This window comes from Urocampus carinirostris, chromosome 6 (genome assembly GCF_059441175.1).
Source record: "Urocampus carinirostris isolate Australia breed hairy pipefish chromosome 6, RoL_Ucar_1.0, whole genome shotgun sequence".
Lineage (NCBI taxonomy): Eukaryota > Metazoa > Chordata > Actinopteri > Syngnathiformes > Syngnathidae > Urocampus > Urocampus carinirostris.
In genome coordinates, this window is record NC_142354.1 from 25479668 (window position 1) to 25500036 (window position 20369).

General features: G+C 37.4%; 1 protein-coding gene across 1 annotated transcript; it reads left to right on the forward strand.

Moving 5' to 3' along the window:
• The first annotated feature begins 3055 nt into the window (after positions 1–3055).
• pfkmb (phosphofructokinase, muscle b) lies at positions 3056–19263 on the forward strand. The gene is made up of 22 exons (XM_088337191.1): positions 3056–3196; positions 6203–6276; positions 7955–8032; positions 9725–9914; positions 10885–11050; positions 12003–12047; positions 13484–13592; positions 13669–13764; positions 14839–14931; positions 15023–15148; positions 15246–15310; positions 15392–15455; positions 15538–15684; positions 15762–15832; positions 15902–15989; positions 16129–16281; positions 16367–16531; positions 18272–18333; positions 18424–18535; positions 18607–18706; positions 18798–18903; positions 19015–19263. Exons 1-22 carry the CDS (start codon positions 3112–3114, stop codon positions 19154–19156), a joined length of 2337 nt encoding a protein of 778 aa, XP_088193317.1. The 5' UTR covers positions 3056–3111; the 3' UTR covers positions 19157–19263.
• The last annotated feature ends 1106 nt before the right edge of the window (positions 19264–20369 follow it).

Sequence of the window (20369 nt, forward strand, 5' to 3'; positions counted from 1 at the left end):
TCATTGTGTCTCAGGAAGTAAGTTTCATTTTAGATTTTCAAACCGTTGTTTTCTACATTTCTATTTTGTTTTTCTAGAAAAATAGTAACTTACAATGAGGAAAATGAATCATCTAATGGACTATTGTTTTTGATTACGACATTATATCCTTTTTGGGTAAAATAAGAAGTGTGTGTGTGTGTGTATATATATATATATATATATATATATATATATATATATATATATATATATATATATATATATATATATATATATATATATATATACTGGACTGTCTCAGAAAATTAGAATATTGTGATAAAGTTCTTTATTTTCTGTAATGCAATTAAAAAAACAAAAATGTCATACATTCTGGATTCATTACACATCAACTGAACTATTTCAAGCCTTTTATTATTTGAATATTGCTGAATTTGGCTTACAGCTTAAGAAAACTCAAAAATCCTATCTCAAAATATTAGAATATCATGAAAAAGTATACAAGTAGGCTATTCAACTAATCACCTGAATCATCTAATTAACACGAAACACCTTGCGAGGGTTTTCTGAGCCTTAAAAACACTCAGCTTGGTTCAGTAAACTAAATCACAAGTATGGGGAAGACTGCTGATCTGTCTGCTGTCCAGAGGACCATCATTGATACCCTCCATCAGGAGGGTAAGACACAAAAAGAAATTTCTCAAGGAGCAGGCTGTTCACAGAGTGCAGTTTCAAAGCATATCCACAAAAAGTCTGTTGGAAGGGAAAAATGTGGCCGGAAACGCTGCACAACCAAGAGAGATGACCGCAGCCTTAACAAAATTGTGAAGAAGAGCCGCTTCCAGAATTTGGGGGAGCTTCAAAGACAGTGGGCTGAAGCTGGAGTCCAGGTATCAAAAGCCACAGTTCACAGACGTGTCCAGGAAATGGGCTACAATAGCCGTATTCCCATGGTCAAGCCACTTCTGAACTCAAGACAACGGAAGAAGCGTCTGACTTGGGCTATGGAGAAGAAGCACTGGACAGTTGCAGAGTGGTCCAAAGTCCTCTTTTCAGACGAAAGCAAGTTTTGCATTTCATTTGGAAGTCAAGGCGCCAGAGTCTGGAGAAAGGCTGGAGAGGAGCAAAATCCAAGTTGCTTGAAATCCAGTGTGAAGTTCCCACAGTCAGCAATGGTTTGGGGAGCCATGTCAGCTGCTGGTGTTGGTCCACTGTGTTACATCAAGTCCAGAGTAAATGCAACTGTGTACCAAGAGATTTTAGAGCACTACATGCTTCCATCTGCTGAAAAGCTCTATGGAGATGAGGATTTCATTTTCCAGCATGATCTGGCACCTGCCCACAGTGCCAAAACCACCAGTAACTGGTGCACTGACCATGGCATGACTGTCCTTGATTGGCCTGCTAATTCCCCTGACCTGAACCCCATCGAGAATTTGTGGGGTATAGTTAAGAAGAAGATGAAAAACACCAGACCTACAAATGCAAATGAGCTGAAGGCCGCTATCGAAGCATCCTGGGCATCAATGACACCTCAGCAATGCCACAGGCTGATTGCCTCCATGCCACGCCGGATTGATGCAGTAATCCGTGCAAAAGGATTCCCAACCAAGTACTGAGTGCATCAATGGACATTTTCAAATGTTTGATTTAGTTTTGCTGTTATAAAATTATTTTTTTACTTGGTCTGAGGAAGTATTCTAATATTTTGAGATAGGATTTTTGAGTTTTTTTCAGCTGTAAGCCAAAATCAGCAATATTCAAATAATAAAAGGCTTGAAATAGTTCAGTTGATGTGTAATGAATCCAGAATGTATGACATTTTTGTTTTTTTAATTGCATTACAGAAAATAAAGAACTTTATCACAATATTCTAATTTTCTGAGACAGTCCAGTATATATATATATATGTATATAATTTAGATTATTATATTATTTCAATATTCTATTGAATGTTTGCGGTTCATTTTATTTCATTTCCAGATGAAGTGGAATTAGTTTACAATAAAAATACCAGTGTTAATTTAACACTGGTAGATAAAGACCAGTGGGAATAACGCCGTTATACGGCACTATTTTTTCAGTAATGGGGTAATCTAACTAATCATTTTTTCTGAGGTTACATCGCCGTTACCGTTACTGATGGTCAAAAGCGGTGTGTTACTTTGAATGAACTGAGACACGGCGTGTTGGCGTGGACGGGTGTTTACTTTCGTGTCACTCACAGTCACAAGCATGGTTGGGAATAACGCCACTTTAAATAAAGTCGTTGTTTTTCAGTAACAGGGTAATATAACTCATTAATTTTTCCGCCGTTATGGCGCTTTTACCGTTACTGATGGTTAAAAACAGTGTGTTGCTTTGACTGCGGAAAGCTAATGTCGTTGTTTCCCTGCACAACCAAATATGCTCATATAAACTGCCCCCCTTTATTTCACTAATTAATTTTATAGTTGTAAATTGGGCTTAGATGTGAGTACATACGGTAGGTAAAACAGCTCCATGAGAAGAAATTCAGCGTCCTTGTACACTGTGCTTGTTAAATTTATAGGTAAATATATATTTTGTACATGGCTATCGGTCCAGAAGTAATCGTACTTAGCAGTAAGAGGACACTGTAACACACAATCTGCAGTGGATAAATAGTGGAATAACAGTAACGCACAACTCAGCCACGAAAGAACTCGGTAGGAATATAAAATGTTATTAATAACGTGTCACAGTACTCGTTCCTGACAAAAGCAATTGAGTTTCAGGAACACATTCATGAAAGTTCGTTCACTATGTTGTTATTAGTAACAATAAAGACAATTCTAACTCTGGTAAGCACTTTATGATTTATGAGCAATGACAATCAAGCATTTGAAATAACTCTTGTAGTTGAAACCGTGTATGTGATTGCAAAAATAGCAACACTGCAGCCTCTCGGATTCAAAGTGTATAAATACATAACACGACGAGAACGAGATGCTGGAAGTGTGTGTGCGCGGGAATGCGTTGGCAATTACGTCGGCCTCATCGTATGTCAGCTTTTGCATCGCTATAAGCGTCTGAGTCAGCTGTGAGAGGCTCTTGGTGCAGAAGAGCTGCAGGACTTTTCACCGTCAAGGACCGTCTTCCTCAGACGCAATGGCAGAGACTGTTTCAGTCGACCCCACCAAGATGGGGAAGGGTCGGGCCATTGCCGTCCTGACCTCGGGTGGGGATGCCCAGGGTAAGTGCTTCAAGGTTCTATGTGTGGAGCAGAGGTAAGATCGGGCCTGAAAATTCCAACTTGACTCTACCCAGGCCCACGGGTTTTAAAACCCGACCAATTAACTTGGTTCGCAGGACCGAGTCAGAATGAAACCTTAAATTTGATATTTATTTGTGAGGACTCGGGAGGAGGAGAGGGGATTTATGATAACAAATTAAGGCCTGTCTTTTGTAACAAAATCTAAGTTAAACAAGGCTGTATAGACATATGCACATTTTATATTTCTGTGTCTGCAGAAGTTACATTAACCGCTAATTTTCTAATCATTGGCAGATTTTTTTTTACGGGTTAATAAGAATATTTTAGGGCCGTCAGTCATTTTGACAGGTAGATAATACATCCTTAAAAATCTAGTTCAGCACTTTAACAGAAAGAGAGAGGCAGAGAGACAAAGAAGAACAATAACAGGTGGATTTTTATAAAGGCAGCGGCGTAAGAATCTAAATTACATGCCCAACCCTGGATGAAATTTGTGTCTGGTCAGGCTTGGATTTAGGCTTGAGATCTTACTTCTGGTGTTGAGTGTGGGATTTTGGGTGATTTCAAAACATCAACCGATAAATCCAGTTATGGAAAGTGTTTCCAACTCTTCTTTTCCACACAAGAAAGTAAACCTTTTTGGATGGCTTCTATTTCTTGAATAAGGCCAAATTTCCACTGACATTACACCGGGTTTTGCCTTTGACCTTTCTGGGGTCGCATGAGAGTTTGTAATTTTACCATCTTTGACGTTTTACAGCCTTAATGAAATATAACAAGGAATCCCCAATTAGTACACTTTGGTTTTACAACTTAATAGTCTTTTTTCTACCTGACAGATAGCTAGGGCTTGGAAAAACAATGGAACTGAACATTTCTCACTGTTTTTTAAATTCCTCACTTAGCAAACAGATGCAACACTATGATGTAAATTATATTAGATTTATTCTATTCGAGTATGAAGGATTTAATTCATTTTAACGTCACCTTATTGATTACTATTCAATCACATTCCGTGAACAAATTACTCCTTCCAATCTGAGTCATGACAATTCAGCAGCAAACTGTTAAATACATTTAACAATTCCCCACGACCCTAATGAGGATAAGCGGTACAGCTAATGAGATGAGATAAAATGAGACATTAAACAATTCATCAGTGGTGTGCACAGAGAAACACTAGGTGGGGTTTGTGCTCCTGGCTGCATTTACCCATTTAAAAGTTTTTAATATTTAACATTTTACTAAGGTCAATAAAGACCAGCAGTGTCTTTTGGAAAAAATGCCCTGTTAAATACCCAGTGTGCAATATTTGACCACTAGACGGCACTGTTGTCTAATGTGTATCGATTACAATTGGTCATCCTTTTGATTTGATTTTTAAATTATCTCATCTCATCTCATCTCATTAGCTGCACCGCTTATCCTCAGTAGGGTCGCGGGGATTTTTACATAATATTATATTTTAATTATTTTATACTTAATTTACAATTCCATTGTTTGTTAATGCAACATCCATTGCATCCTGGTCATCCTGAAAGGGAGATCACCTCATGTGCGGTCCCTTCTCAACGTTTCTTCATTTTCCTCATGCTGAGGTTTTTGAGTTTTCCCTTGCCCATGTAAGTTTTAGATCAGGGAATGGTGTAATAATAGTAGTTTGCATTAGTCTGTGGTCTGTGCTTCCCTTTGAGACTCCTTGCGATTTAGGGCTATACAATAATCATGACTTGAACAAAAAACAGTGCCACAGTCAGCAACTACACGGAAGACAAATATGGCAGCGACTTAAGTAGGGATTCCACTCATAAAATAAAAACAAATTTCTTGCCGTATGATTTTTTTCAGATAAAAATTGACATTAGTATGATAGGTCATGTATTTTTGCTTAGTATTCCAACCTATGAGTCTTTTTTTTTGTTAAATGAAAGTTTTTTGTACCACTATGAAGCACTCAATATTACCTACTGTCCCTTTAACAATTGTGCAGAATGTTTATATGTTGGCTTTTTTTTACCTCAAAAGGAATTATATTGAAACGAAACAAATATCATTGTAGTTAAGAGCCAAATTTTTACACGATATGTAGTAAACTAATATTTGTATTGCATGGACTTATCCTTTAACCAGTGGTCCACAACGTGGACCCTGCGGGCACCAGTTAGCCCCCCTAAGAGCACCTGAGTAGCCTGTGGACTGGTTCTGAAAATACCTTTCGATTTTCTAGTAAGATTCTCTTCTAACTGACATGATGTTTTAGTTCTTGACTTAACTTTTAATTACAACCTGGTAATAAAATAATAACAACATAGTAATAACATAAGTTGTTGTTTTAGAAATATGTATCAAAATGATAGCTCTTAGAATCAAAATGGTTGGGGACCCCTGTTCAAAATCATTTCATGTGTTAAATGTTGAGAAAGCCTAAAACAACAAAAATTAAACTCAAATTGCATTCACCATCCGTGCACATTTAAATAGTTTGTCTAAATGGCATAATTACATATGATGTTAATAAGGAGATGAACATCTGTGTGAAAGCCCCCCTTTTCCCCCTCTGAACTCTTCTTGCAAAATATTTATGAACTCCACTTAAAAAAATTCAGTTTAATCTCTGGCTTCATGTCTCATATGTACCTATTATTTTAACGTACAAATTCCATTGAGAATTTCAGAGTCAAATTCCCAATATACCAAATTGTAATGTTTATTAAATGTATTGTTTACCTCCTCTTAAATCTGAACAACGTTTCTTGTTGATCTGTGTTTGACACAAGATCTTGCTAATTATAGAAACATGACCTCTCTGCCATGTGTTATTTAAGATGTGAACCAAAGTTCTTGTTTGCATCAAAAGATACTTTTGGCTGTGGCCAAGTCAGTTTATCCACATTTTGCCCTTTTGGTGACCCCAGAGTCATTAGGTTGCACCGTTGCTTGGTAAGGTTGATGAATACGAATACGACTGCACTTTTTGTCCCGCAGGCATGAACGCAGCAGTGAGGGCCACAGTCCGAATGGGACTGTACACTGGAGCCAAGGTGTACTTTGTACATGAGGTAAATTCTCCTCCCAATGCGTTTTTGTTTACATTTTTAGCTCATATAAAAAAGACACAACAGTGAACCTTTCACAAACAAGTGAACGGAAAAGGTTTGATGACATGAGCTCAACAAGAAGTGGAAAAGGGCTGTCAAAGATACGGCCAAGGCCCGCCAACGGATTGAATCCGACTCGTGTGACAATGCTGAGAGCGACACAAGAAGAAAATTAGCTGCATCATGTGCAACAATGATCTGCAGTTTCAAATATGTCGACTGGATGTCTCAATGCCAGGCACCACTCCCAAGGCAAACCACCCACTTCACCTGTAGAGTAATCCCTCGCTGTATCGTGGTTTACTTTTTGCGATTCTTTGCTTTTCAAATGTTCATGGTCCATCGTTTTCTGCGTTCTGCGTTCCCTTTTTTGCCTGTGTGTCAATAATGTTTCGGTGTGAGTAACGAACCAGCGTTAAGTACGCACAAATCTTTTTCAATTTCAAGTTTCTCTAAAAACCACTATATCATGAAAACGCTCTAGACCGAAAAAAGCACCAAAAGGCAGAGTAAGATGCTTTCTATCGCCAACAAAGTTAGATTCCTTAACGTGCAAAAGGAAAGTAAAATCATTTTTTATGCCACATTTGTTTTCCATAATGTCCACTTGATAGCGACAAAATATCATCTGAAGTAAGGATAGTGTTCTAAAATCATTTTCAACGATATAGTGCAATACAGTGTAGCAGCAAGATTATTTTTAAAAATTTGACAGTAGAGAAGTAATTTGTTCAAAGAAAAAAAATAAAGTATAGGGCTTTTATTTATTAGAATGCTTGAGCCTGTAAATAGGATTTGTTCTTGGGTTTTAATGAATAACACAGTATTTGATAAATAAATACATATGTTTTTACTTTGTGGGTTTTGACTATTACCAGTCCTTTTTGATATGCATCCACAGTAAAAAAAAAAACAAGAGATTACTGTATCTGCTAAGTACCATTTAAAAAGCAGAGGACATTCAAAGAAAAATGGTGAGTCGGGGTAGGTGATACTATCCCAACGTTGTTTTACTTGGTGTCTTTGCAGAAGTTAAAGCAAGCTTTAGGCTCCATTCATGATATTTAACAGTGAAGGTACCAAATTGAGGTTGAAATTTTCATTAAAAAAGCAGAAAAAGACTTCCAGGCTTCAGGTACACAAGTCCTCATATGCACTGAAATTAGTGTTTGTGTGATCTTTTTTCACTTACCAGTTTGCAAGAGTTTCTCTGAGTTATATGAACTGAAATGAATTAAATTGTTATTTTGCTTTGTTAACACTTCAAGATATTAAATCTTAGTGAAGAAGAAAATATGAAAAAAAAACAATAATAAACATTTTATGGTGACATTTTACACCCCTGAATCATAATTGTAATGCAATTGTCATCTTATGAAAGATCCCAAGCCCTTCAGCTAAGGCACACTTCTTATATCAATCATTTACTAGTTTGGCCCGCGTGAGAGTGTCCCCTGCGTAAGAATGAGTTTTAAACCCCTGAAGTAGACACTGGATCCATGCATTTCCAAATTAATTTATGAAACCCACGTCTTACTTTTGGTTTCAAAGGTTCCTCAACCACATATGGGAGCCTAAGATTTCACAAAAGTCAGCAATGATGTGTTTTTATTCTTTCTCTCACTCCCTTTATTATCAGGGTTACCAGGGCCTGGTAGACGGTGGAGACAACATCCGCCTTGCAACGTGGGAAAGTGTGTCCATGATGTTGCAGCTGGTGAGACTAATTTTAAAGAACCTCTAAAGCGAATTTAGTGTTGCAAAAAACATTTTTAAAAAGTGTGAAGCACTTAAAAGTCATGTACAGTAAATATATAGTAAAATTGATACTGATTATACCATAGCTATGGGCAAATACCGATATCAGGTATCAATATCAGTGCTGAACCATCCTTTTTTTTAGATATCGGTACTCGCGATGTTAGCTGAGAACGCTATCGACTCCTTTTTAAGGAACCTGATATGAAAGGAATAGGAAATTGCAAAAAAATACATGCAAAATCAGGTCAGTCATTTTTTCCTGAGGGAAGGAAATGCTATGTATTAATTTCTTGCAATGTATTGTTGGTATTAACAAATACTAATGATCTGTACCACAAGAAGACATCATTAAAGGTAACGTGCATTGTTTGATGAATATTTAAAAAAGTTGAAAGTTGAATATTTTCTTTATTAAGAATATGTTAACAATTCCCAAATGAGTTCAAAGAACCTTTGTTATCTATTTTCCAACACTTTTTGGTGACAAAGTACCACACGGCTTGTCTGCCAGTTAACATCTGCCAGGTAACTCAACAGATGTTACAGAAAAGATATCATAATATATCTAATATAGTCCTAGATAGCTTAGGAGCAGACTGGTGTTAAAGGTGTCAAATAAGTTAAAGCTTTGGCATCTTGTCTGATTGCGGTTCCAAGTGACACCGACTGTTAAGAAAAATAAATCATTAAAACAGGCGAAAAATACACTTAAAATCCAGGCTAGTTAACACTACTGTTTTGTCAAAAGAATTGATCAAATTATGTTTCCTTTACAAGGTCTTCACATATACACAACCTTCTATCTAAAGGCTATTTCAGACTATTAAGTCAGGTCACACTCTAACCTTTAGGTAGGTAACTCTAGCAAAGCTTTAGCCTAGACGATGTAATTCTGTATGTCTGAGATGGATATTTGAATGTCAGGGTTCATTAAACATGGAGGTATGAATGACCCTTCTGTTTCTCCACTTCCTTGATTTTTGGTGTGGACTATGACCATTGTTGGGCGCATTACTGAAAAAAACAGTAATTAGATACAGTTACTAGTTAGTTCATTTAAAAAGTAATTCCGGTACCCGCAGATTGCTGACACCAAAAAGTAGCCCGTTACTCTAAAAGTAACTGTCGAGTTACAAATTACCATACATGCTCGCACAAAAGCCAAACCCCCCCAAAGCTGCTTTGAAATAGACAAATAATAAAAGAAATAGATGAAAACGTGTACGCCAACCCGTTGAAGCAGTGAACCTTTCATATTTCTTGCCTTCTGCAATCTTCGGCGCTTGCACTACCACTCTATATCCATTTTGTCTCTGGGCTTCAAGCCACTCAAAGATCTCCTTCTCCAATTATGGGTATTGTCCAGAAAGTTTTCTTTTTTTTACTAGGCATGGTGGTTTGCAAAAACAAGTTCACAAACAAAAAGACCAAAATTCAGTACACTTTTACCATGAATTCTGTCCTCACATTTGATTTTTACAGCAATAAAAGAGGCACTGTAGTTCATGCTTTGCATCTCATAAGTAACGGGAAAAGGGCAGCAACACATTGTGCACGAGCAGAATTGCGGTTTTTTTAACACGTTACAGTACTCGTTACTGAGAAGAATGATTACGTTGCAGGATCACTGATATGACGTATTCCTCAGGGTGGAACTGTGATCGGAAGCGCCCGCTGTATGGACTTCCGTGAAAGGGAAGGTCGTATGAAGGCAGCCCATAACTTGGTCAAGCTGGGCATCACCAACCTCTGTGTCATCGGAGGTGATGGCAGTCTCACAGGTGCCAACGAGTTCAGAACCGAGTGGAGCGGACTACTGGCGGATTTGCTCAAAGCGGGTAAGGGCACTCAAAAAGTCCAATTGGTTTTGCTTGTGACTGAAAATGACTAATTTAATTGACCTGGGGGCCGCTGGATGTCATAACAGAACCTGCGTGAGGCTGGGCCGCATCGGATTTTTCACCAGAAAAGCTTTGATTAAAAACACCCCAATTTTCCCAAATATCTTTTTGATTTTTTAACACGAAATAAGATGAAACATTAAATAAAAATATTGAAAATTAACAAGGGAAATCAATCAATCTGGATTGAATAAATTAAATAATAATAATACATTGGATATACATTTCTGAAGAAACCACTTATAGTTGTTGAATAGAAAACAATAATTCTTATCAATATTTAGTTCAATTGCCTGTACTAAAAATTATTTTACTTTTAAGTTTTGAAGCATGAATCGAACATTGACCATGAACCGTTCAAAACATGGCTTCTCTTGCCTACACCTTGCTGCTAGAAAAGCGACCAAAAACAACACAAAACAAACACAGAATGACATAAAAATTATCAAAAATCAAACCTTAAAACGAATATCGACCAAATAAGGTCCCAAAAAAACAACAAAAAAAGCCAAAAATACCCAAAAACAGAAAATGAGCAAAAAGCAAATAGTGTAAAATTTTGAATGATGTACTAAAAATTATAAAAAATATCTGAAAAAAGGTACTGAAAAGTTTGAAAAAGTCCTGAAACAGAACTAAATAGAATGAAAAGGTGCTGAGAAGCAGCATAAAAGTATAAAAATGAACAAAAAAATTGAAAATGACTAAAAAAGTGACCGAAAAACGACAATAAATTAACAGAAAACGACCGAAATGACTCAAAAAGTGACCTAAATAAAGACCAAAACCTCATTCTTAAAAAATCTACACATTTTCTGTTCTAAGACATGGGCCATAAACTATCATCCTGTAGGTAATGTGTTTAAGACCCCTGGTCTAAGACTGTTGTCATTTAACCATTGCTCAGGTAAGATCACGCAAAACGAAGCAAAGGAATCAAGCCATCTCAACATCGTTGGCATGGTGGGCTCCATTGACAACGACTTCTGCGGCACCGACATGACCATCGGCACGGATTCTGCCCTGCACCGCATAATGGAGATCGTAGATGCCATTGCCACCACAGCACAGAGGTGGATTTACAGTACATAGGAATACTGTGGCACCTTTACGAGTTACTAAAATTCTGATGAGTTTTAGATGTGAGATGTGTTTTTGAGCACAAATCCTGCCCAACTCTAAAGAAAATACAAATAACGTGAATTTTCAGACAATACTGAACCACCAGCGACCACTCACTGGCAGCATCAGCTCATCCCAGTTAGCACTTGCGTTTCCCACCCTACAGACCTGATCCCAAGATCTTGCATTGTTGTGTTTTTATGGCATTGCATTTCATCTTTGTAATATGTCAAGTTACTTGAAAGTATGTATTAAGTGCTTCCAAATCATCAACATCAACTGCACTCCTCCCGCTCATATTGTATTTGCATTTCATTTTTTTTAATATTATTTCATTACCTTATTACTGTATTTTTATGTTCAATTATTGTTTGACTGTGTTTTTGGTGCTGAGAAAGATGTGTTTAATAGCTATTAAGGGTTAACTTGGATCATTTTTGGATGCCCGGAACAGAGTAATTGTGTTTCAGTTATTTCTCATTGAGAAATTTAATTCATGATACGAGGAATTCTAGATACGAGCCTGACCCAAGAATCAGGTATCTCATATATATATCTCAAAAAGGACCACTGTAAAAACGACGTAACATGTTTTTTAAACACCCCACAGCTGCTCTCCTAAAGATGTACAGTATTTTCATTTTAACATTGCATAAAAACAAAACATCTTCAGAATTTTTTTGTTTAGTTTGTTGTTTGATTTCATTATGACTATTGTTTTTTTTTATCTTGATTTTATGTCATGTTTAGGCTTAAATCTGATTCCTTTTTTTGTGGAAAATATGAAACATATATAGCAGTTTGTAATATGTTTTTCTTCTAATCCCGTCATTAAAAATAGTCCGACAGACATGACATGAAACACAATGAAAAGAAGTTAAATTTAAATGTATTGTTTTGCAGTCACCAGAGGACATTCATCCTGGAGGTGATGGGCAGGCATTGTGGGTAAGTACAGCCTCTATTTTAAAAGATGTTCTGTTGATAGTAAAATCTGGATCCTCCTAATGCAGGGGTCGGGAACCTTTTTGACTCAAAGAGCCATAAAAGCAAAAAATATTAATTTTATTTTGGGAAAGAGCCACACCATATATTATGAGACAAATTTACTAAATTGCTAAACCCGCGCCCCAGACAAAAGCTTAGTCTTCAGCACATTTATTTTTGATGATTTGATAAAAATTATGAAAAGAGAATAATGCCAGAGCCCCTGTCCCAAATTCAACAAACAGACCACTTTAAACTTGTCTCTTTCTTGCAATTACTCAAGATCAGTTAAATTCCTTTTGACCCTTTTTTATACATATTGGTTTCAAAACCAGATGCAAGCATTTATTTTGTAAAAACGTCACAACATTCTGAGAATAGGGAGCCTTATGTGCTTACCTTTGGCGAGAGATGGGAGGGAATGCTTGTACGTTTTGCATAGCTCCACCCATCCCTCCCACTCACCCAATCAAATGACTAAGTTCTCTTCCGGTGTTTTGGCGTATTTACAGTTCTGTGGATTCATCATAAAGTATCTGAACACTGAACACAGATTATATAGTGAACTTTTAAATAAAGGATTCTTTAGCGTTGCACAGCCAAAACGAGTTTTTTTCCCCCTTTTTTTGTGTGACACCTTGACTGTAAATTGTAGTGAAAAACGTGCCCTATATATACTGCGAAGTATTACCTTTGCATTTAGCTTTGGTTTGGCTTTACGTGTACCTGAATAGGATAGAAAATTTCGGTTTTGAACAAGATGGAGAAATTTTGCATGCAATCAAATTGGTCTCTGAGCCATAGGTACTCATAGAAAGAGACATATATGGCTCGCGAGCCATAGGTTCCCGACCCCTGTCCTAATGTGTTAGAACTTATGTATAACAAATTCTTCCTGCATCAAACTAGTTCCACTTTGCACATCCCCAAAATTGGTTTTACTTTATCAAATGAAATAAAACTTTTTCAATGTCTCACTGATAAAAATGAAAAAACCTGACAACATTTGGAAAGGGGCAATCGTTAGTCCACTATTCTCCAAACAGTTTTACCTTGTCTATTTCTAATGTTACTGTTTTGACGGACAGGACTGTTAAGTCTATCACCTTAGATCCCTGAATAAGACACACAATCATAACTCAATTTTAGCTCATGAGGAGATGTAATCAGTTCGCGTCCTAATCCTCATCTGACCGCAACTTTAACAGCTCCTCTTTTTCATTACAAACAGTTCAGTCACATAATTGGGAGAGGGATAACTAAATTTCAAGGGGACAAAATCTTAAAGAGGAGGAATATCAAACAGACTCAGGGATCACACCAATATGATCAATGCAACTTGTTGATGTTGAAGATAAGACTTTACTCAACTGAAGCTCTTAACCTTTGACTCATAGTTACCTAGCTCTGGTGACTGCTTTGGCTTGTGCTGCCGACTGGGTGTTCATTCCAGAAATGCCCCCAGAGAAAGACTGGGAGGATCATCTTTGCAGGCGACTGACTCAGGTAAAATTCACTTGGTCCATTGCAGTGGACATTTTTTTTCTAAAGCTCATTTTATTTCATACTTTGTACCTCTCAGCAAAGACAACTTGGCAACCGTTTGCATATCATCATTGTGGCTGAAGGCGCCATAGACCTCAATGGTCAACCCATCAGCTGTGACCATGTCAAACAGGTCAGTATTATCTTTTAATCTTTTCCAGCTTTTTCATTGAAATTATAACACCTGTAAAACATGTACAAAAAAAATCTCACCTGGGGTATAAATAGGGTAGTTTTGCTTGAAGATAGCGTTTGAGTTTATGCTGCAAAATAAATAAATGCATACTTACTGTACATACATACATACATACATACATACATACATACATACATACATACATACATAAATACTGTACATACATACTGTACATACATACTGTACATACATACTGTACATACATACATACTGTATTTAGTCGAGTATATGCTGTGATCACCTAAGTGTAAACCCCCTCTTTTGTGCAATGGTATGCCCCAGTGGCAGTGTTGTGACGTCATGTCGCATACTCGAAAGTTCAATACAGTTCACTTAAGCATACATAAACTTTGCTGCCTCATCATTAGTATTACAGCTCAAACACACACAAACACTGCGGTCCACTAGCGGCAAAGGCACAAAAAGCGAAAATATATATATATATATATATATATATATATATATATATATTCGAATAAATATGGTATTGTGACAACGAAATATTGCCCAATTTCGTTGTCACAATATGTTATCCAATTTTGTAACAATGACAATAAAGATATATTCTATTCAAGTTACAAATATTAACAGATAAATGAATAAGTAAATGAATAAGTAAATGTCACACTTGTAAATAATAAGGCTTCATTCAAAAAATACGAAAAAGTATTCCAAAAATAATATGTTCAAATAATTTTACTCCGACATGTAATACAGTATTTTCCTCTTTACTATAATTTTACTTACATGTTACAGTTTTAACATATTATATTTTTGACACACATGCTTGATAATAATACTATTTTAAGGAATAGTTATCAGTTTGGCATCAGCAATTACATGAAACTTGAAAAGATACCTGATAAATTAGCATGACACATTTATAGCTACTTATATGTTTGTTTAATTTGCTGGAGCAAAGTGGTTGAAAAACACTGGTTGAATTTAATATAATATTAATAATAATGTTATAAAAAACTACAGTTCATTAATCTAACATGTTTGTTTCAGTTGGTGACAAAGAGGCTTGGGTTCGATACCCGTACCACCGTATTGGGCCACGTCCAAAGAGGAGGAACCCCATCCGCCTTTGACAGAATCCTGGTATTTATTTATAATCTAAAATATAATACGAATCTTTATTTACCCAAAAAGGTTTTGCTGACTTCGTTAATCCTGATATGTTGTTATTCAGGCCAGCAGGATGGGCATGCAAGCAGTGATGGCCCTGTTAGAGGCCACACCCGAAACTCCTGCAAGTGTGGTCAGCTTGTCAGGAAACATGGCTGTCAGACTGCCTCTAATGGAGTGTGTGCAAATTGTATGTCAGCTAGAGTTCACGAGAAAGTCACTCTACAATTTGTTTGTATTAAAAAAACATGGTGGAATTACAACAGTATGTATTCGAACATTCTTAGACAAAGGATGTCACCAAAGCAATGGCTGAAAAAAGGTTTGAAGATGCAGTGAAGCTTAGGGGAAAGTGAGTCATCCACGTTTAAGGAAAATGATCGTTGAAGTGATTTTTCAATGTTTATACATTTGTACAATCTTTTGAGCGTAGGAGCTTCGAGCATAACTGGAACGCCTATAAAATGCTGTCCCACATTCATCCTCCAGACACAAAGGCAAGAGTGCAATAGCAATATTTGTATGGCCCATTTGCTCCAGCTTGTCTGATAAATGTGTCTTTGAATTTGTACCTACCAGAGCAATATCAACATTGCAGTGCTAAACATAGGGGCACCATGCGCCGGAATGAATGCTGCAGTTCGTGCAATTGTCAGAACTGGCCTCCTCCATGGGCACCAAATTCTGGCGGTGCATGATGGATTTGAAGGCTTGGCCAATGGGCAGGTAATATCCCATTGTTTTATGAACGCAATGACTATATTTCATGAAATAATTTGAGGTTACATGCTTTCCCTGCATAGATCGAGCCTATCGGTTGGACTGGAGTGGCTGGTTGGGTTGGAAAGGGTGGCTCTCTGCTTGGCACCAAGAGGTGTGACATCAATACTTGTTTGAATGTATTTTGAACTGACACTAACTTGCATTTCTTTGTTTTGTGAAGAACCCTACCAAGTAAGATGATAAAGGAAATAAGTATGAACATCTCAAAGTTCAACATTCATGGTGTCATGCTTATCGGAGGGTTTGAGGTGGGTAGGAGGACTGTCATGCCACTAATGTTAATTGTGGTGATCTATATCATAGAACAGTGATTTTCAACTAGTGTGCCGCGAGAAACCACTTGTGCGCAGTACTAACATTTTTTTCACCTTTATGATCGCAACACAGGCATTTGTTGGTGGTCTGGAATTGGTGCAGGCTAGACAGGAATATGAAGAATTCTGTATCCCAATTGTTGTCATTCCTGCAACTGTCTCCAACAATGTTCCTGGTTCTGCCTTCAGTATTGGCGCGGACACAGCTCTTAACACCATTACCTCGGTAGACCTCTTTTCACACAAAACCAACGTTGTATGATAACATTTATCATTAGTAAAATGTCAACTCACCTATCTATTCGCATTAGTCTTGTGACCTGATCAAGCAATCGGCAGCCGGCACCAAGCGGAGGGTGTTCATTGTGGAGACGATGGGAGGATACTGCGGATACCTTGCAACCATGGCTGGCTTATCTGCTGGAGCTGATAATGCTTATATCTATGAGGAGCCTTTCAACCTCAATGACTTAAAGGTGGTTTGAGTGGATGATTATACGCCACAAAATATATCATGTTTATGTGTGTGTGGTGGAAATCGGAAGTCGCTCCTTGATACCTTTGTGAGCAGGGGTTAGGGTTAGGGTTTAGTCTTAGCATTTGTGGGGACAAAATCATAATATACTGGCCCCTGCCCCTGCCACATACACGAACACACACACACACAACTGCCACATATTGTATATTGTATGTACTGTACTCACATATAGTCCTACGTTGAATATATAAGCCTGCTTTCAAATTTGAGATAATACTTTGTGAATCACACTGTCACTGAGTGGAGCCAAAACGAAGGTTTTGATAGAAAAGGAGAGATTTCTTTTTCAATTGCTATTATATTCGCAGGTTCTGTCTGTTGTCCACTCTGGCGCATGTGTTCTGCAAGGCAGCGAGCTATGACGAATGATGTGTTAACAGCACTTGCTATTATGTTTTTTTTTTCATGAATCTTTATTAAACAGGGAATTAAAAATCATCGTTCGCCAATTAAAACAACTGATTTCACTCGATAATTTCACTAGATGATAAACTCTTTACTACAATGTGTTTCCTATGAAATTGTAATATTTTTTCTTATGTCTAGCTCGCTTTTCAATAGAGGTTACATCTCCATTCCAACCGACTACATACTCAATTTTCATAGTTACCTGGTTAAAATTAGGAAAGAAGAATTAACATCAGGGCAGCACGGCGGCGCAGTTGTTAGCGCGTGTGCGGCACAGTTCTAAGGGTAGCGAGATCAAACCTTCCTGTGTGGAGTTTGCATGTTCTTCCCGTGCTTGCGTGAGTTTCCTTCGGGCACTCCGGTTTCCTCCCACATTCTAAAAGTTCGGTTCAAGGTGTCCCCCTGCCCACTGCCTGATAGCTGGGATGGGCTCCAGCATCCCGCAACCCTACTGAGGATAAGCGGTGCAGATAATGGATGGATGGATGGATGAACTAACATCCACTAGTGCTATATATTTCCACAGATTAATTTATCTTTTTATTACATTAAACTGTTAATTTATACTAAAACATTGAAATGTGAGTACTGAAGCCAGGTATTTGTATCAGTGCGGATACCAGCTTTGGTTAAAAGTATTGGTACTCTCAAGTCCCCAAAGTGCCAAATGTCAGCATCGGTTGCCCCATCAGGCTGTTTTGAATCAGATCAAGTCATTTTGGCCTGGGTTGGACTTGTTATTGGTCCCACGGATTGGATCAAACAATCCTTACTCACTCTAGTTTTAGCTGGTATTGATATCCGTCTAAAAAGTACAACCAAAGATCACAAAACCATCCATTCAAAAATGTGTTTATGTACAATGTTTAAAAAAATAAAACCGCATAAGAACAAACAATCCTGTAGCTAAAATCTTGCAAAGTGTTAATAAAGTACCCATTCAAATGAAGTGTTCATTCTCCGATCACCCATTAGTACAATACCATTATAGCAAATGTCATACTGTATTTGGGCAATGAAACAAAAAGATTCCAGTTCAGGGAACATGCCCTGTCATGGCTATCACTACACTGTAGCAGAAAAATTGCAATATTTTGTTATTGTCATGACCTTCAATATGTAATATTTTCACAGAGTAACCTCTTTATCGATATTTGTTGTCTCCTTTTTAGCAAAGATTTCTTGACAATATTACAAATAAACCCGTTGTGACCCTAAGCTCTGATTACTTAAAATAAAAACACTTTTTTTCTTGTCAACATGCTTATAGATGAATGTGGAGCATCTGACAGAGAAAATGAAGACAACCGTGAAGAGAGGCCTTATTCTGAGGTTTGCATAAAATTTCAATGAATATCCTTCCAAGGGGTTCATCACTCTTTTCTCTCCCACTCCCCCCCCCCCCTCCCCCCACACACACAGAAATGAGAAATGCAATGAAAACTACACCACAGATGTTCTCTTCAATTTGTACTCTGAAGAAGGAAAGGGTATATTCGACTGCAGGAAGAATGTACTTGGACATATGCAGCAGGTGCGGAATTCTTAGGAGAAAATTCAATTTGAACACTTGTCAAGTATGCAAAACTTGAACTCTGTCTTTAGGGCGGAACCCCAAGCCCCTTTGATAGGAATTTTGCCACCAAGATGGGGATCAAGGCTATCGTGTGGATGACGGACAAACTGAAAGAATGCTACCGACACGGTGAGGACCAAATGATAATAGTCTCAAATGGTGGATTGCTGTTGGTGATACTGTATTTTAATACTATGGGTTTTGAACTTCAAATATCCAGGCCGTTTCTTTGCCAATTCTAATGATTCCGCATGTGTGCTGGGCATGAAGAAAAGATCTTTGATTTTCCAGCCTCTGACAGAACTGAAAGAACAAGTTGACTTTGAGTATGACATTTTATTGTTTCAGTCAAACGCTGTACAAGGATTTGTCATTGTCACACTGTAATGTGAATCTCCACCTTTTAATTTTTTTATTATTTTTTTTACCACCCGCAGACATCGTATTCCAAAGGAACAGTGGTGGATGAGGTTGAGGCCTGTTTTAAAAATCCTGGCCAAGTATGATGCCCGTTTGGACACCTCCAACATGGCGGAACTAGAGCATGTCGTTATGAAGAAAGGCCAAACTCCTCACTAGTTTTCTCGTGTAGTTTAGTTTACCATCAGCGCTCTACGTGAGTTATGTGTTTGCTGTACATCTCAACCGTTGTGGCTTCAATACACATGGCGATGAAATGGAAGCAAAGAGAGCAATAAACAATTTAAAAGACAGTGTTGCATTTCATTGAAAGCAGACATCAATTACAACTGTCAACCAGCTCTCTATGTGTTTACTTTTGATCAACTATTGATGTAAAAATCTGTTTTTTGTTTTTTTTATGATACAAAGAGATAATTTATCACCATTTGCAAGTCAAACATTAAAATACTTTGAATTATATCTTACTTTGAACTTTGAAGACGTGTTTACAGTAGTGACCGGCAGGCTTGGGAAGTAACGTAATACACGTAACGGCGTTATGTAATCAGTGTCAAGGTTAAAACTTGAAATTGTATTAGGATGAAGAAAAGAACACCCTCTGAGCCGGAGATTTAGGTTTTTGATAGCCTTTCAATCCGAGGCGCGTGCTTCCAAAATCGGCTCAGGATGGAATCACACTCCAGCTCATTTATTGAAAAGCACAGGCATAGAGAAACACATATAATTGACTTAAGCAATGTCTTATGAATACAAGAAAAATAATCTGATTGGTTTATACAGAAAACTCATGTTTAAATGAAGTGAATAATGCTGGTTGCTAGATGGCGTGTCAGCATAATAAATGAGCAATACGGATAGTGAAACTTTGTAACATAGAAGATACAATGCGTCTCTGTAAGAAGAAAGGAATGTAGGAAAGGAGGCAAGCTCTTGAGTAGACTTTCTGGCCCAAAAGTGAAGGCCATCTTGATTAGTAGTTAGAGGGCCCCAAGAGGACAAAATTGTAAGCGCTTCCCAGCATCAAAACGAAAGCTACCTTAATTAATAGTTAGCAGGTTCCAATAGGGCAACGATTGTTGCAAGAATACCAGCACCAGGTTATAATCTTTGGCTTTGTTAAGGTACTTTTGAGGATAACATCATACAAAGGCACATTCAAACGATAATCAAACTATAATTTCCCTAACAATCAGAATACAAAAAAAATGTACCGGTAATCGTATTCCGTTACAGTTACATAACATGTCATTAAATTACAGGTACATTTTGGAAAAATAAGGATTACTACTTAGGGTTACAATTTTTTAAAAGAGCATTTATGTTGCACAATTCGTTACATTTAACTCTTTTTATCCTTTTTCTCGTTCGT

Coding starts and splice junctions, on each gene's coding strand:
- pfkmb (XM_088337191.1), top strand. CDS start 3,112: ATGGCAGAGACTGTTTCAGTCGACCCCACCAAGATGGGGAAGGGTCGG. Junction 18,536..18,606: donor TACTTGGACATATGCAGCAG/GTGCGGAATTCT, acceptor CTCTGTCTTTAG/GGCGGAACCCCAAGCCCCTT. Junction 18,707..18,797: donor GAAAGAATGCTACCGACACG/GTGAGGACCAAA, acceptor TCAAATATCCAG/GCCGTTTCTTTGCCAATTCT.